The sequence below is a fragment of the Amblyomma americanum genome, chromosome 2 (genome assembly GCF_052857255.1).
Source record: "Amblyomma americanum isolate KBUSLIRL-KWMA chromosome 2, ASM5285725v1, whole genome shotgun sequence".
Taxonomy (NCBI): domain Eukaryota; kingdom Metazoa; phylum Arthropoda; class Arachnida; order Ixodida; family Ixodidae; genus Amblyomma; species Amblyomma americanum.
In genome coordinates, this window is record NC_135498.1 from 143,022,572 (window position 1) to 143,040,407 (window position 17,836).

At 49.4% G+C, this 17,836-nt stretch overlaps 1 protein-coding gene and 1 pseudogene across 2 annotated transcripts in view; both read right to left on the reverse strand.

Moving 5' to 3' along the window:
- The window catches only part of LOC144121839 (uncharacterized), an 83,010-nt pseudogene that overhangs the window by 9,358 nt on the left and 55,816 nt on the right, over nt 1-17,836 (reverse strand). The window contains exons 11-13 of the transcript XR_013312714.1: nt 15,987-16,100; nt 1,819-1,939; nt 749-938 (exon numbers count right to left, since the gene is read on the reverse strand). The product of XR_013312714.1 is annotated as an uncharacterized LOC144121839 (transcript). The remainder of the gene's footprint in view (nt 1-748; nt 939-1,818; nt 1,940-15,986; nt 16,101-17,836) is intronic.
- LOC144121840 (uncharacterized) lies at nt 10,194-15,977 on the reverse strand. Its single transcript, XM_077655257.1, has one exon. It carries the CDS (start codon nt 13,521-13,523, stop codon nt 12,303-12,305), a length of 1,221 nt encoding a protein of 406 aa, XP_077511383.1. The 5' UTR covers nt 13,524-15,977; the 3' UTR covers nt 10,194-12,302.

Below are 17,836 nucleotides of genomic sequence, written 5' to 3' on the forward strand. Positions count from 1 at the left end.
GTGTCCGTCACTTTGTGTCAACGCTCTTTCTGTACAGGTATTTAAATACCTTAGCTGCCCGCCTGTTATCGTCAATTTCCTCAGGCGTTCTTCGTATAGTACTTTACTCTGAGCTTCCCGTGCTTCGAACGTTGCCCAGCCCATATCCCCCTGTACTGCCTCGTTTGTGGTTTTCCCGTGGGCACCTAGGGCAAATCTTCACAAGTTTTCTGATTTACTTCTAATCGTGACTGAACTTCAGCTCTTAAGCATGGAGAACCGCATTCCCGAAAGTAAGCCCCGGCACCATTATTCCTTTCCAAATACCTCTCTACTTCATACCTGTTGTACCCCCACAATGCCCAATGTTTCATTATCCCTGCGTCTCTTCGCCCTTTTGCTATGAGAGACTGTTCGTGCTTTTCAGTGTACATATGCCCTTCGATCGTTTACCCAAACCCCGAGATATTTGTATTCGGTCATTCGGGGTATTTCATGGCCTTGTATTGTAAGCTCCTGATCAGTTGTACGGTTGAAAACCGTCATACCTGACTTCGTTGCGCTAAAATACATACACTCGTCTCAGACCTCCCCTGGCGCCAACTGCTTGCGTTGCGTAAGGCAGGTCGAACCCAACACCTACGGTGTTTCGTTTTTCCATTCAAGCCGCGTACTTTTTCACAGTTTCCAGTGCAAATGGGTAGAACGCTACTGCTGACCGGCTCGCGACCCAGAAAGGACACCCACATTTACAAAACATGATACGTACCGGCTTTCCACGAGGTGGCGACCCACAGTACGAAGGCGACGGCAGCGCACCAGGCTAGCCGAAGACCGACGAGGAAAATCACAGAGGCTGCTGCAGTCGGGCTCGGCACCCAAGATTTCCACAGGCACGGGTAGATGGCGCCCCACACCAGCGCAGTTGCTGATAGGAGCCACAGGATGGCTCGTGTGCACTGCAACAAGTTTTGATTTCTCGTCTTGCAGATTGATGTGAACCTTCCCGACGGATCAAGGCAGTGCCCGCCATCATCTTGGAAACACAAGTAACCCTTGACGTTGACAGCAAACCGGTACCTGAACCCTCTCTGTTCACCTCCCTGTCGTTCCCCGTCCGACCGCCCTCCCATTCATCCCCCCCCCCCCTCCACGCTTATAGTTTCGATCTCCTCAAGAGGTCCTTTAATACACCTCTTAATTCTTGATCAACTTCATATAGCAGTGCATTGGCCCGCAACTTCGTTTCATACGCATTTGAGCAGTAGTTAGGTGGAAGTCTTAACGCTGTGAACAAGCCACAACGGTCATCTGTTTTGTTTCATTTAGCTTTACATTGATATGTTCACTGTAGTTGTCTGTACGCTTCACATGCCATCGCAGCCTCAGATAACGTGGTGAAAAGGAATCGGAGAGAGCCGTCATGAGCCGGCTTGATGAGTGAGCAAAGCCTGAGAAACAAAGAACGTCTCGATACAGATGCATGATACGACTTCGAGGTGGCAAAACTGGGATAATGACTCAAAAGTGTGAATTCCAGTCTGTTATTTACCGTCATAATATTTTAATCTAATTCCAGAAATGATAATGCATGTGGCCTAGCTCCAGAAATAAGTCACACATAACATAGAACGGCTCACCTTGAAGAGCACTGGTCACTACAAAGAGTACGGTTTTTTTTTTATAGAAAAAGGTTTCACTTTCACACTAGGCTCGTCCACTTGCGCGCCTTCTATACTTGTACCGCGCGCATTTTTTTTTTCTACTAAATATTGTTTGCTGTGCACATCTCATAGATAAAACCAAGGGGGTTGTCTCGAAGAACGAGGTGTATCTTACCTTAGTAATGGATACTCTTCGTACCCTCGTTATCCAGTGGTTGAACAGCACGCCGATGATGAACGCTGGGGCGTGCAGGAATGGCAGGTAAACGATGTCGCTAAGCGTCCTCACGGACTCTCTGAAAAGTCCCAAACACATGCGCGAATGTAAAGCTGCATCTTGTCCAACCATACAACACAGCTATTAAACAAGTTTGAATACTTCAGTACAGATCATACCATTGTTCATACCTGATAGCATGAAATAGAGCGGCAAAGGTGCGAAAATGCGTTTACTGAGGACGGTGGAGCTTCGGCCCAAGTGGTCATACATGATGAAAGAATGGAAGCGCGACTGGACAAGACGGGGCAGAATGGACGAGCGCCACTAGCAACTGTGAAGCTTATTGGAATTACACGCCGCAGCTAAAAATTATAGGGCGCGCCTGCGCACGGCATCGCGATGACAGAAAGATGAACGGAAAATGGCATGTGCGATATTGTAATCCCAAATAAACTTTAAAATTGATAGTAGCGCTCTTCTGATCTATTCGCACGTTCTATCCAAGACACTTTTCAGTGTCTTCAAAATTTGCTTCATTGCTTTTCTAGCGTCACTCTTTAAAGGCGTATTCTGCTTCTATGCCACTGTTTCGCGTTTTCCACTCCTCCGCTGGCCAGTAAATGTCGCAGCAGAAAGCTTATTTATATATTTTTTTCTATTTTCAAGCAATTTCTTCGACCAAAAACATGACTAGCTCCGGGTGTAGCTCATCACAGCTTTCATCATGGGCTGGTCATGAGTTTAGCTTTGTCTGCAATGCAGGTGGCTATGTTACACGAGATACTGCTGTAGGATATCCGTAACTGCGCGCTTCGTGGTGCATATTTTCGCGCTGCTCTCTTCGTGCTTCCAGTTGACACCGCTATTTTGTGGAGAGTGAAGGAGTCCAGAGAGAGGAAGCTTTTCAGATATCGCAACGTATTTGTCTGAGGAAATACAAGCTGCACATTAAGTAGCAGTTAGTGTACACTCTTTTCGCTCTTCCTAGCAGAGCCACTGCAAATTTCGAGCAGTTGTGAATTGGAAACATTGGATTTAGCGTCTAGTGCTCCAGAACGTCCATTTCTGATCGAACATTTACACAACGCATTGACAGTTTGTGAAAAAAGAAATTCGAAACAATTGCAGTGTATAAGCCTGCCTAACATGATTTACTGATCGCGCCTAAGACAAGGACACAGGAAAGGAGACACACACAAGGCGCGGTCTTCTTTTGTATGACCCTCTCTCGCGTTGGCTGTGTAAATATTTACAAAACCCAATCTGACTGTGCAGTGAATTTCACCGGCTGTTTAGTGTTGTGTGGATAGCACATTGAATAATAAAAACGGAACAGGTTTATGGAGGTTTAACGTCCCAAAACGACTCAGGCTATGAGGACGCTAAATAAAACGGAACAATTGGTACATAAATTAACAGAGAGTCAAGCCGTATTGGTATGTATTGGTATGTATTGCATCCAAGAAAAGACAGCTTATAGGTAGCGTCGCCTATTGGACAGCGTTGTCATTACATGTCCAGTAGCAAGCGTGAGATCACTGAAGTTGCTGAATATTGTAACAGCAGAAGAAGAAGCGGTCAGTGGCGTGAGGTGGAGTGCTCGCGCTAGGCCCGCCGGCTCGTATGCAGAGAGACGACAAAGCTCGCCTGAAGGCTTTAGGAACTCTCCTCCTGGCACCTTCAAGATAACGAATGATGTCGTGGAGGTTGGGGTCGGCGCGTTGATGCTCGGAGAAATCGTTGGTATGTATTGCATTCAAGAAGACTTCATCGTCGTCAGAAGCGTCGTCCGAGCTGCTTGCACGGGAGCACGAGAAAAGCAGTCGGCATCTGCGTGTGTGTGACTCGGTTTGTAAATGACAGTGATATCGAACTCTTGGAGTCGAAGGCTCCATCGTGCGAGGCGCCCGGAGGGATCCTTGAGGTTGGTCAGTCAGCACAGTGCGGGATGATCGGTCACTACTTTGAGACAGCGGCCATACAGGTGTGGTCTGAACTTCGAAACTGCCCACACGATGGCGAGGCAATCTTTTTCAAAGGCAGAGTAGTTTGCTTCTGTCCTCGATAGCGCGCGGCTCGCATAGGCGATGACACGTGGTTGGTCCCGCCGAACTTGAACTAGTACAGCGTCCAAACCAACGTTCCTTGCATCGGTGTGGGCCCTTGTGGCTGCAAGTTCATCAAGGTGCACCAGCACAGGGAGTGGCTGCAGGCTGCGTTGAAGCTCTTGAACGCCATGTGCTGGGGTGGTTACGACTATAACGGTACATGCGCCTTTGTCAGATCAGTGAGGGGTGAGGCAATGTTAGAGAAATTTTCCACGAAGCGGCGGTAATCGCGCATAGTCCGAGGAATCGACGAACTTCCTTCTGATCAGGCGGCGGTGGAAAATTGGCAATGGCGGATGTTTTCTCGGGATCTAGAAGGACTCCTTCGTAGTTCACGACATGGCCTAAAAACTTTAATTCTTTGTATGCAAAAATGACATTTTTCGGCTTTTAGAGTAAGGCCTGATGACGTTATGGCCTGCAATACTTCCTCGAGGCGACGCAGGTGCTCCACGAAAGAAGGGGCAAAAACGATGACGTCGTTCAGGTAGACCAGACAAATTTGCCTCTTCAAATCCGCAAGAATGGTATCCATGAGCCTTTGGAATGTCGCGGGTGCCGAACAAGGACCAAATAGCATCACCTGAAACTCGTACAGGTCATCTGGAGTGATGAATGCCGTTTTTTCGCGGTCCCTCATGAATGCCTCAATTTGCCAATATCCAGACTTCAGGTCCATGGAGGAGAAATATCTGGTGTTGCATAAGCGGTCCAAGGCGTCGTAAATTCTGCGTAGCGGGTACACATCCTTTTAGTGATGTTGTTTAACCGACGGTAGTCAACACAGAATCGTAAGGTGCCGTCCTTCTTCACAAGCACAACAGGTGCCGTCCACGGGCTCCTAGAAGGTCGAATAACGTCGTTGGCGAACATTTCTTTCACTTGTGTGCTGATAGCCTCGCGTTATTTAGTGGACACTCGATAAGGTGACTGCCGGAGTGGTGGAACCGGAGCTGTGATAATGCGATGTTTCGCAAGATGCGTCCGCCCGACGCGTGGCGACGACGCAAAAGCACCACGGTAGCGATTGAGCAGTTCCCGCACTTTGTCTCGCTGATCGAGCGGCAGGGTTGGGTTAATGTCGTACTGAATACCAGCAGGTCTATCAGGCTCATTTGTTGAAGCAGTCGTTAAACAGTGCACACACCTATTTTCCCTAAGAGCGTCGATATACACCGCAGTCGTCCCCTTGTTAAGGCGCTGGCGTTCGTTGCTGAAATTTGTGAGAAGAACGTTGACCTTGCTATCTTCGAGGAAGACAACCACCCTGGCGACAGAAAGTTCTCTGTCGAGAAGCAGCAACTGCTTGCTTTCCACGACACCCTCAATTTGCAGTATTCTCTTTGAGCCGACATTTATCATTACACTGGAACGTGGAGGCATGGTAACGTGTTCGCCTAGAATGTGCAGCGCCGCTGGGAGAACCATATCGACGAATATGGCCTTCTTGGTCGAGAACTTGACAGACTGCGATTGCAGATCAATCACGGCACCGTGACGTGCACATTCCCGTTGGTGTGATCAAATGCCCCCCTGCAGTACGCATCTGTGGGCCGTTCCAAGCAAGCGGTTGTGACCATTTTTTAGTGCTGCAGCGAATTTTCCACTGAGCACAGAATAATCAGCGCCAGTATCCACCAGCGCGGTTAAATCGGCGCCGTCGACTGAAATCTCTAAGTCGGCTGTTGCTAGCGTCATACTTTGAGGATGTCGAGGCATTCGGTTTCGGCTGCAGTGCGTCGAAGGAGTCCGACATCGAGGAAAGGGGTCGTGGCCACGGAAGGGTACGTGAGGACATCGGCTTGTTTTGAGGCACTTTGGCTGACGAGTCGTCGGTACGGCTAGGGAATTCGGTGTTGTGTGTGAACTGTCTTACAGCGATGAAGGATCTTGCACATTTTGTCGTTGAGCAGCCGCACCTCTAGTGGCTGCGGCACCTAGTTTCCCCTACGGGGACTCCGAGACTGGTCTTGTCCTGGGGAACTGTAGCGACGCGGAGATGGTGATCGAGAGAAGCGGCGCTGTACTGTGTACGCTTGCGAGATGTAGTCCGCGATCTCCTGCGGTCGTTCTCCACACGTCAGACGCGGACAGCCGACGGGGAATCCTCGAAGGCCCATCTTCTTGTATGGGCAGCGGCACCAAACATGTCCAGCCTCACCACAATGGTAGCACAGCGGTTGATTGTCTGGCGCTCTCCAGATATCCGTTCTGCGTCGTTTTAGGCGCGGTGGAGAATTCAGCTGGAGAGGTTGACTCCGAGTAGTGGCGCAGGCAGGTGCGTCATAATGTGGGTTCGGCTGGGACGGGATGAAACGACGTCTGACGGTGGCGTAGCCGAGATTAGGGTGCTGCGGCTGTACCGGGTATGGGATAGGTAGTGGTGTGCTTGTACTTAAAGCTTGTTGCACCTCCTCGCGAACGACACCAATGAGTGTGGCAATCTGAGGCTGCACCTTAGCCAGAAAGAGCTTCGCCAGTTTTTCTTGAACGATGGATCGAATTATCTCACGTAGAGATTCTGCCGAGTTCATCGTGCTTCCCTCCACAGTGGCCGTGCGCATCAATGCTGTTGTGCGGTCGTACTGTCGGGCCCTCATGTCAAGAGACTTTTCGATGGAGGTCGCCTCCTTAACGAAGTCAGTGACAGTCACTGGAGGACTTCGAACCAGGCCGGCGAACAGCTGTTCCTTAACCCCTTTCATCAGGAAGCTTACCTTCCTCTCCTCGGACATGGTTGTCCGCACGTCGGAAGAGTCGTTTCCTTTCTTCGACGTACACCATCACACTCTCGTTGGGGAGTTGATGTCAGGCCCGCAAAAACAGGTCAGCTTTCTCCTTGCGTAATGTGCTGTCCTTGAAAACTTGGAGGAACTCGGTTTTGAACGTATCCCACGTTCGAAGGCCATATTCATTGATGGTAAACCAGGTCCTCGTGTAGTCTTCGAGGGCGAAATAAAAATGACACATCTTGCAGTCAGCGGCCAAGCCATTGTAGATGACCACCCGGCCGTACGTACTGGTCCAGCCAGTCTTCGGCGTCCTCGTGTGGCTGGCCGTGGAAATGGGGTGGCTCGCGCTGGTGGTGGATCAGGACCAGCGGAACTGCAGCTGGAGGGTTCATAGTGGTAGCCCTACGTGGTGGATTAGAAGCAGGGAGTAGTCCTTGCAATCGGCGACTGGCCTGGTGGACTGGCGTGTCTACCTTAGATATTTGTCCAGGGCTTGATCTGTGGCTTGAAGGGGGCGTACGGTACATTAACGACGTACCCAGCACCTGCACCAGATGTCACGTTGGCGTTAAGCGACCGATAGTCACGTTTGCGTTAAGCCGCCGAGAGTCAGCAGTGGCGTAGTTGTTGTTGTTAGCCTATCGTAAGTAGGTAGGTAGGTGGGTAGACCTCAAACAATGATGGCACATATCCACCGCGGAGTAGTGGCCAAGGCACATGCGATTAATTGCTGGATACGATAGGTTGTTAGCCTATCGTAACCCTGGACGAGCGCTTCTACAACACTTCTTTCTCCTCTTATTGATAGGCACGTTCGTCTGCACGAGCGCTGGCGTCAATATCCATATCAGTTTTAGAATTTCAAAAACATCCTCGGCGCTGTGGCCCAATAAATTTTGACTATTTCGACGAGTTGCATGCACTGGAGAGGTTGCTTTGCCTGCGAGCTTCTCGAAAGCGCATATATTTTGGCACGATGCAGGCAAAATTTGTTAGGCCATATTATTACGGGGTTAGTTCAGCAGCAGAAACGTTAGGCCGTACACAGAAGACACACCAGAAACCAGCTCTAGCACTAGCTGCTGCAGCGTCCTTGTCGTCGACTGCCCTTCGACAGAACAACGTCCTCTTCGCTTCGTGACTGTGTTGCCCTCCGCCCCGCGGGAGAAGGCACAGTCCCGGGGCGGCCTAGGTGGGTGGGTGAGAGTGGTAGGGTTTAAGACGGGCGACGTGCACAAGCTGTGTGGAGGGGGCCACGGAAGGAGAGTGGGGGTGCAGCGGCGTGAGTTCATAGATCACATCGCTCAGTTGCCTCAAGACGCGGTAAGAACCGACGTAACGAGGCAGGAGCTTCTCACACAGTCCCACACGGCATGCAGGGAGCCAGAGGAGTACCAGGGAGCCGGGAGGGTAGTAGACGCCACGATGATGAATGTCGTAACGACGTTTCTGAGCCGTAAGAGAAGCCTGGAGACGATCCCTAGCGATCAGGCGGGCGGCGTCAGCACGGGCAATGGCGTCACAAGCATAACTGCTAATGGAAGGGTCAGAAGGCAGTAAGCTCTCAAAAGGTAGCAGCGGATCGCGGCCGAAGAGCAGGTAGAAGGGGGAGTATCCCGTGGTATGATGGCGTGAGGAATTGTAGGCGAACGTCACGAAGGGTAAACGGACGTCCCAGTCGCGATGGTGGTCGGAGGCGTACGTGGACATCATGTCCGTCAGGGTGCGGTTAAGGCGCTCAGTAAGGCCGTTTGTATGGGGTTGGTAGGCCGTGGTGAACTTATGACGGTTGGAGCAGGAGCGCAGAAGGTCGTGGACCACTTTAGAAACAAAGCAGGGGCCTCGGTCTGTAAGCAGATGACGAGGAGCGCCATGAAGCAAGACGATGCCATGTAGGAGAAAGCCGGCGACATCGGAGGCACAGCTGGTCGGGATAGCGCGCTTGATAGCGTACCGGGTAGTGTAATCTGTCGCAACGGCAATCCACTTGTTCCCGGATGTTGATGCGGGAAAAGGCCCGAGAAGATCGAGACCAAGACGGAAAAATGGGTCAGTCGGAATGTCGATGGGCTGAACAGGGCCACTAGGCGGGAGCGGGGGCGTTTTCCGGCGCTGACATTGATCGCAGGCAGCAACGTAACCGCGGACACAGCGGTAAAGGCCAGGCCAGAAGAACCGCCGGCGCACGCTGTCGTACGTGCGGGACACGCCGAGGTGCCCTGCAGAAGGTGCGTCATGAAGCTGGGCAAGGACCGTGGAGCGGAGGTGCGCTGGGACGATGAGCAAGAGGTCGGCGCCATCAGGTTTCATATTGCGACGGTACAGAATATCGTGATGCAGCACGAACAGGCGCAGAGAGGGATCGGAAGGGACGCTTCGGAGGCGGTCGATTATAGGGCGCAGAAAGGGATCACGGCACTGCTCTTCGCCGATGTGTAGAAACTCCGAGATGGACAAAACACAATCGTCGGTATCATGGTTGTGGGAATCAGGAGGATCGGCAGGATGGCGGGACAAACATGTTCAGCGTCTTGGTGCAACTGGCCGGACTTGTAGACAACAGTAAATGTGTATTCCTGCAAGCACAAGGCCCAGCAACCCAGTCGGCCTGTGGGGTTTTTAAAGGGACTATGCAAAGAATAAAAAGTCACTTGTAAATGTTTTCAATGCTTAGAAATGATGCTAAGAAGCATTCACACCAAGTATGAGTCTTCAGAACTGAGCCGGCAGATTATTATGAACTTTTAAAAAAACGTGTTTTTCAAAATTCGCGGGCCGATTGGTGTACTCGTACTGACCGATTTTGGAACTAAAATCGTGGAACAAACACGTCACTGTACCATGACGTCACCAGGCCACCACACGCTCTCAATCGCTGGAGCCACGGCAGCCACGACGTCACGGGCATACTTCCGGTAGCCGTGAAAATCGTCTGCTCATGCCGCCGCGCGAGCCTCTCGGGCAAGCGCGAGCCAGGGCATTGCCTTCGCGCGTATGGTTTCAATTTTCCTCTGCCGCCTCCGTCTGTCGGGAGTTCAGGAGCCACTCGCACGGCTCTTCGTGCGCACGCATAGGGCTCGATGCCCATCGCGGCAGTAAAAGCGAGCAGTCGCACCTCGAGGTCCGGGTTTATTACTGCTAATTACCACAGATGACAAGCAAAGAAACCCGACGCGCGCCGCAATCCTGGAAGGAGAAGAGACCGGAGAGATGCCGCCACGCCGCCGACGCTGCTGCTGGGGGGCTAGGAGCGACAACCGGAAGTTGCAAAATAAAGGTCAGCGGATGACGTTTTCATGGGCGGGGCCCAGTCCCAGAGCTGTTCTCTTTATTTTTTTCTGGTGCTCCTCGTGTACGAGTTGAGGGGGGAGGGAAGGAGCGCAATTTTTAATCGTCTATACCTTCGCTGTTATTGATGCTAGCTCAAAAATCTCTCATCTGGTTTATGTAATACGAGATTACGTAAAGCAGATGGGAGGTAGGCATTCGATCATTCGTCACCCCAGTGCAAGAATTTTTGAGCTAGCATCAATAACAGCGAAGATATAGACGATTAAAAATTGCGCTCCTCCTCTCCCCCCTCAACTCGTACACGAGATTACGTAAAGCAGATGAGAGATAGGCATTCGATCACTCGTCACCCCAGTGCAAGAATTTTTGAGCTAGCATCAATAACAGCGAAGATATAGACGATTAAAAATTGCGCTCCTCCTCTCCCCCCTCAACTCGTACACGAGACTACGTAAAGCAGATGAGAGATAGGCATTCGACCACTCGTCACCCCAGTGCAAGAATTTTTGAGCTAGCATCAATAACAGCGAAGATATAGACGATTAAAAATTGCGCTCCTCCTCTCCCCCCTCAACTCGTACACGAGACTACGTAAAGCAGATGAGAGATAGGCATTCGATCACTCGTCACCCCAGTGCAAGAATTTTTGAGCTAGCATCAATAACAGCGAAGATATAGACGATTAAAAATTGCGCTCCTCCTCTCCCCCCTCAACTCGTACACGAGACTACGTAAAGCAGATGAGAGATAGGCATTCGATCACTCGTCACCCCAGTGCAAGAATTTTTGAGCTAGCATCAATAACAGCGAAGATATAGACGATTAAAAATTGCGCTCCTCCTCTCCCCCCTCAACTCGTACACGAGACTACGTAAAGCAGATGAGAGATAGGCATTCGATCACTCGTCACCCCAGTGCAAGAATTTTTGAGCTAGCATCTAGGTAGCACAAGCACGTCGTCCATTTGAAGCCGCGAAGGAGCGAGTCCATCATACGCTCGAAGGTGACAGGAGCGTTGCAGAGGCCGAAAGGCATGACTTTGAATTGGTACAGGCCATCGGGGGTGACAAAGGCTGTCTTCTCACGATCCCGTTCGTGAACAGCAATTTGCCAGTAGCCTGAACGGAGATCAATAAGAGAAAAATAGCTGGTACCGTGTAGGCAGTCGAGGGCGTCATCAATTCTCAGAAGAGGATAGACGTCGTTCTTTGTTATTTGATTAAGATGGCGATAGTCGACACAGAAGCGCTAACTGCCATCTTTCCTTTTGACCAACACCACAGGGGACGCCCACGGGCTGCTAGAAGGCTAGATAATGTTGTTCTCCAGCATTTTGTCCACCTTCGTGTGGATGACATGGCGCTCAGGAAGGGAGACACGATAGGACCTTCTGTGTATGGGGCTGGCACCGCCCGTATGTATGTGATGGGTCACGACTGCAGTTTGGCCGAGAGGACGATTCCCAAAATCTAAGACGTCACTGTAGGAAACTAACAGGGTGGAGAGCGCACTGGCGGGGTCAGGCGGCAAATCCGCCGTGATTATTGCAGAAATAAGTTCCGGACGAGAAGCGGCCGAGCGAGAATTAGGGAGACCAGACTGAGGCTCAGCTGCGAGAGCAGAAACTGTCGGCCAAAGGAAATAGTTCAGCGAGTGCGATTACACAGGGTAAAACTTGAGTAGAGAGGCTGAAATTTAGAATCGGAAGGTAGGGGCGGTTACCGATGACGGTCAGGACGGTGTTTGGAAGGATGACATTTCGCTTCGCTCAAGGACAACGTCCTTGATTGGATAAGTGATGTAGGCACCATCAGGAACGGGGGGAACCGGGGACATTGGAACATAGACTGCAGAATCGCGCGGCAGGCGAATAAATTCAGCGGCACGTAAGCGGGACGGCTTGGAATCGGCGCTTTCAGAGCAGAGCGGCAGGTCCAAACGAAGAAGGCCAGTGGAGCAATCAGTTAGCGCTGCGTGGGTTGTTAAAAAGTCGATGCCGAGGATCACATCGTGGGGGCAGTGGTCGAGCACAGTGAACAGGACGGCTGTAGTACGCCCGGCAATGCAAACACGCGCAGTGCACATTCCAACGACACGAACGGCTGAGGAAGCGGCGGGTGTCACAACCTTCTTCAGATGACGGCGAAAGGAGGAGCTCAGGAAAGAAATTTGAGCGCCAGTGTAATCAGAGCCATAACTGGTGCACCGTCGACGCAGATATAGAGAAGGCTGCGGCGAGTAGCGGGGGTCAGGAGAGGATTTTTGGGCTTGGTCGTCAATGCAGCGTGACCTCCGGGAGCTGCATTGGTTAGTTTTCTGAATGAGAGCCAAGTAAGGGCGGAGTGGACGGGCGTTGAAGTTGCGGCGAATGGGTGCGACGGACCTGAGATGAAGGCGAGCGGCTGTACCTGCGTGGGGTTGGAGTGTCGTTGGCGTGTGAGAATTCAGGACGGGAAGACATCTGGCGCGGTCCGTAGTCGGCACGACGATCATAATCAGAACGAGGTCCGTTTTCGTCACGATGATTATAATTATAGCTAGGGTGAGGTGGGGAAAACCAACGGCTGCGGCAGTGGAGGGAAATGTGGCCGACACGCAAGCAGGTGAAGCAGATAGGCCGGTCGTCCGAGGTTCGCCAGTCCGCAGGATTCCGGTAGCGGTAACGCGGCGGGATGGCCGGAGTCGGTGAAGCAGCAGCAAACAACGGAGCGATGGTTGGTGTACAGGGCGACGCAGAGAGCAAGCCAGAATTGAGACCCACGTACGCGAACTCCTCGCGAACAACGGCCTGGATCAGAGCAATCGTAGCGCCAGGCGGCTGAGGGGCGAAGGCGACGGGAGCCATAGCCTCCAGTTTTCTCCGTACAATTCGGGTTAAATTGGCAGGATAGGACAGCTGTTGCAGTGTTGGCAGGTCTTCGCAGGAGGTTGTTGCCGCCGTGTTCGGAAGGCGGTCGAAACGGGAAGCAATGCGGCGGTGTTTGGCGTGCTCAAACTGCCGGCATACCTGGAGGACGGAGTCGAGCATTGTGCAGTCTTTGGAGAGGAGCAGGTTAAAAGCGTCATCAGCGATCCCCTTGAGTATGTGGCCCACTTTGTCGGTCTCTGACATGGCGCTGTCTGCTTTACGGCAAAGAGCGAGGACGTCCTGGATGTATGAGGTGTAAGACTCGGTGGATGACTGAACTCGAGAAGCAAGGTCTTTTTTAGCGCCGAGCTTGAGTCCAATTGGCTTGCCGAATAAGTCGCGGAGCTTCTGCTTACAGGTGGCCCAAGAGGTAAGTTCTTCCTCATGCGTCTCAAACCAGACGCGCGCCGTGCCCTCCAAGTAGAAGATCACGTTAGCAAGCATGAGGGTCGCGTCCCAGCGGTTGTGCTTACTCACACGCTCATACATGGCTAGCCAATCTTCAACGTCAACGTCAGCGACGCCACAAAAGGTGCCCGGGTCGCGAGGCTGTGCCACGACAACGGTTGACGCAGGGTTTGACGCTGTGGCCGGAGGTGCGTTGGAGGGCATAGAGACCATGGATTCAATGTGACGACCGCTGCGGAGGTCCAGGGCGTGGTGTAGAACCCAGCACCTCCACCAAATATTGCGGGGTCAGTTCAGCAGCAGGAACGATAGGCCGTACACAGAAGACACACCAGAAACCAGCACAAGCATTAGCTGCTGCAGCGTCCTTATCGTCGTTGACTGCCCATCGACAGAACAACGTCCTCTTCTCCTTCGCGACTTTGTATCGTAACAATTTATTTATTTTATTTTATTACTTATTTAAGCATACTGTAAGCATAATTAGGCTCTTACAGGTGTGGGCAAAATAATGGGACAGTTATACAAAATAATAACATATCCAGTATAACATACACAATACACAAAACACACGCACTCCAGCAGGATAGACATAGCTAATAGGCTGATAACAAATATACAGTACGTTAAGAGACCATCGACTGTCAAAGTACATGCGCATTGCTATACACGTTCATTTGGATGGAACTAAAAGACTGGAAAGAATGACGTAACTACGAAGAGATACAATACAATCAGGTCAACATGATAGTCAAAAGGCACAGATAAGAAAAAACACTCGCGGTGAATAGCTCGAGACATCCCAGAAGTTTTTTTTAGTATTGTAAATTCTGTTTTACAAAAATGACTCTACGTTTTCCAGAAAGATATCAAGAGAGACATCGTCCATGAATTTGTTAGGCAGATTATTCCATTCTTCAATGGCTACAGGGAAAAATGAGAATTTATATGTGTTGCACAGCGCAGAGATGGGTCTAATGCGCTTTTCACGGTTTAATCGCTTTGAACGATGACAATGTGCCTTGATGTACTGATCTTTATCAATTCTTATACGATCGTTGTAAAGAAGAAAAGGAAACTTCATCGAAGCTATGCGTCGCCGACAAGCAAGGGCAGGGATACGCGCTTTAGCTCGCAGGGAAGATACGCTGTAATGGCGTGAGTAGGAGGGATAAATAATCCGAAGGGCCTTATTTTGAATTTTTTCTAGTTGTCCTCTGAAGTATGATGGATGAGGGCTCCAAATGATGGGGCCGTACTCATGGATGGGCCTTATGAGGGTATTATAGGCTGTTAGCTTTACATGAGGAAGAGCTGTCGACAGTGTTCTGCGGAGAAAGTTTAGCTGTTTGAATGCTTTTGCACACGTGTTGGTTATATGAGTGTTCCAGCTTAGCCTGTGGGTAAGTGTAACGCCTAAATATTTCACCGTATCCACCGTCATTATGTTAGATCCTGGCAAATTGTAAGAATATACAAGATGCACTTTTTCATTGGTAAAGCAGGTGCAAGACATTTTGTTGATATTAATTTCCATTCCCCATGTTTCGCACCACCTAGCAATGTTATTTACAGAAGAATTTAATTTTAACTGGTCGTCCGGTGTACGCACAGTAGTGTACAGAAAGTAGTCGTCAGCGAAAAGCCTTATTGTTCCTCCAGGTCCAGCGCAGGCATGAATATTGTTGATATATATTAGGAAAAGGATCGGTCCCAAGACGGATCCCTGTGGGACCCCGAAGGAAACGTTCAGTCGTTCGGATTGTACATTGTTCATTTCAACATATTGCGTGCGACCTGCGAGGTAAGATTTTTTCCAGGCTATTAAATTTGAGTTAATGCCAATAGTATGGAGCTTGTCGAATAATTTAGAATGTAGGAAACGATCAAATGCTTTCCTAAAGTCAATTAGAATGGCATCTGCTTGAAGCTGGGTATCGATCACTTGTGCAGAATCATTTGTTATTTCTAGGAACTGAGTGATTGTTGACAGTCCTTTTCTGAAGCCGTGTTGTCTGCTGTAAATTAAGTTACTTTCTTCTAAATACGTTGTGATGGATTTGTTGATTATATGCTCCATTAGCTTGCATCTGCAGCTAGTTAACGAAATAGGTCTATACGTATCTACAGATAGTCTGCTGCCACTTTTGTGAACGGGAATAACCTTTGCACACAGCCAGTCGGACGGAAGGACACCAGTTTCTAGGGAAAGTTTACAAATTTTGTGCAAAAACGGGGCTAATTGTTCCGCGTATTGCTTCAGAAATGTATTTGAGATGTTGTATGAACCAGGACACTTTTTGGCGTCAATCTGAAAAAGCAAGTTCACTATACCTGTCTCGGTAATCACGGTGTCCGGCATCAGCGATATCACAATATCACCAAAGATAAGCTCATTGCTAAAATTCTAAAAACTGATATGGGTATTACCTACAGTAGACTACATGCCTCTCAATAATTAAATAGTTAAAAAGTTAACTATTTAAACTTATTTAACTAGCCTGCTAATTAGGAAGTCTTAGCTGTATGCTGATGTACTACACCGCTGCCAATCCTTTGTGGAAACAAGCGCCTTTCGAACTCAAAAAGCCCATTTTTTAAAATTACGTAAAATCTTAGGTGAACTACTCTTTATATCTAAAAGAGGAAATATTGTGTCAGAAGATGACGCAGTACCTGCTATTGAAGATTATTGGTGGCTGGTAGCCTTTGACTCCCACAATCGCAGACACCGCTGCGACCGCGACTAGAGCGATGAATGCGAGAAAGACGGATGTTGTCCTCTTGAACCTGAAATAGACAAAGTTAAGAGGAACTTTGAAAACAGCCGGAAAACTTCCCCCTGTAAGGAAGCGAAGCCGTTGAGGTGGCATTCTAGACGTAATCTTTGTAACGTTCGGAGTAATTCTTGAATTTGTGCGCAGCAGTATAGCACACAGCGTTAGTGTGTAGTAAGGAGATCCTAGCTCTAATGAATTGCTATAAGAGCGGTATGTAAGAGCTCTACGCATTTTCACGCAACCGCTTTGCGCATGTGGCTCGCGCTTCGCTGGTTTAAAAACCGGCAGCACACACCACGCTTGCGCAGTTCGTGTTGGTAAGAGATGCACGCGCGCTGCTCCAGGCACAAACTTTCCACTTGTCATGCTCAGCAGTTGGCGCCTTGCAGCAGCTAATCGCGCCTGCGGTGTTCAAGCGCATATTTCTTCGGCTTTCCGCGTAGCAGGGGAATTCTACCGTGCTCCCCAGAGAACGCCACATATTGGAGAAAAGGCTAATTGGGATAGAGTTACTTTGAGTTACTTTTTTAAGGTATAAAGCGTCGTTCAAGCTGCTCTGGCATCAAAAGAAAATTTGCAGGTGCAAAATAAACCTTTAAGGTGCAAACATCACATGGAAGAAATGTTCTGCATGGGAAAACGTACGAATACAAATTTTCCTGCAGGAGTTTTCGCAACTAAAGTCCGTTAATGTTACCTTAATGAGTCCAGGTCTTTCGGGCACCAATTTTATTTGTGAGGCAACGGTGGAATACTGTAAGATACTGTTATGAGAATATTGAAGGTAGTGGTCTATTTTCCGGATAATATTTATTATAAAGTTAGTCCCTCACTCGCATCGAGTAGTTAAGATTGTCATAGGAAACCAACAGGGAACGTTTTTGACGATGGCAAATACGTTGATAGGAAAAGAATGCAAGCCTGCTAAGGGGAGATCTGCAGAGAGATTGATTGTTATAGGGACATTCGATGGCCTCAACTTCAGACTTAGGTTGCGGACTTTTGGCTCGCTCATCAATACTGCATGACAATCTATGCTTACAAGTTTGCTTCATAGCACCATTTAGGTAGGTTGCTGCGAATCGCTGTTTAAAAAATTTGGAATGCGCGCTATCAAACGGAAGCAGTTGTCTGGGGAAGCTGCGATTGTATGCCCAATGAACGCGTCTGCTCATTCAGAAAAGCTGCCCGAGATTGACGACCTGAAGGCATATGTCATTGGGCATTCCTCAGGTGAGAATAAGACCCTTGATGTGATAGCAGAGAGGATGACTTTACCATTTGCCATGATGTTATGTTCTGAATTGAGCAGATTTCAGAGCAAAAACAAACAATTTACGCGAGCAATGTCAAAAGTCAAAACGTGGTCTTGAGTAGACAATGGTTATAAGCGGTTAATCCCACAAGTAACCTTGGCATTCTGTTCCCCGCTGTCTGTGCTTGCGTTCTCGTCAGTTTTAATGCTTATGCTTCTATACATGTCGGACCGACTACCCAAAAAAAAATTGTTGCCGTTATCTATAACGCAGTACAAACAGGTATTTAATTGAATGTCAGTTGGGCTCCATGTCTTAGTATGCGCTTCTTGAGACGCTGTTAGACAGTGTATGTCTGTGCTCCAAGGCTTTCATTCATTCAAAACGAAACCAATAAGGAAGACTCATCGCTATTCCGCCGGCATTAACGTTACCTATGTGACGAAATAATGAATCGCATATCATGTACGCCCAGTTGGAACGTTCGTTT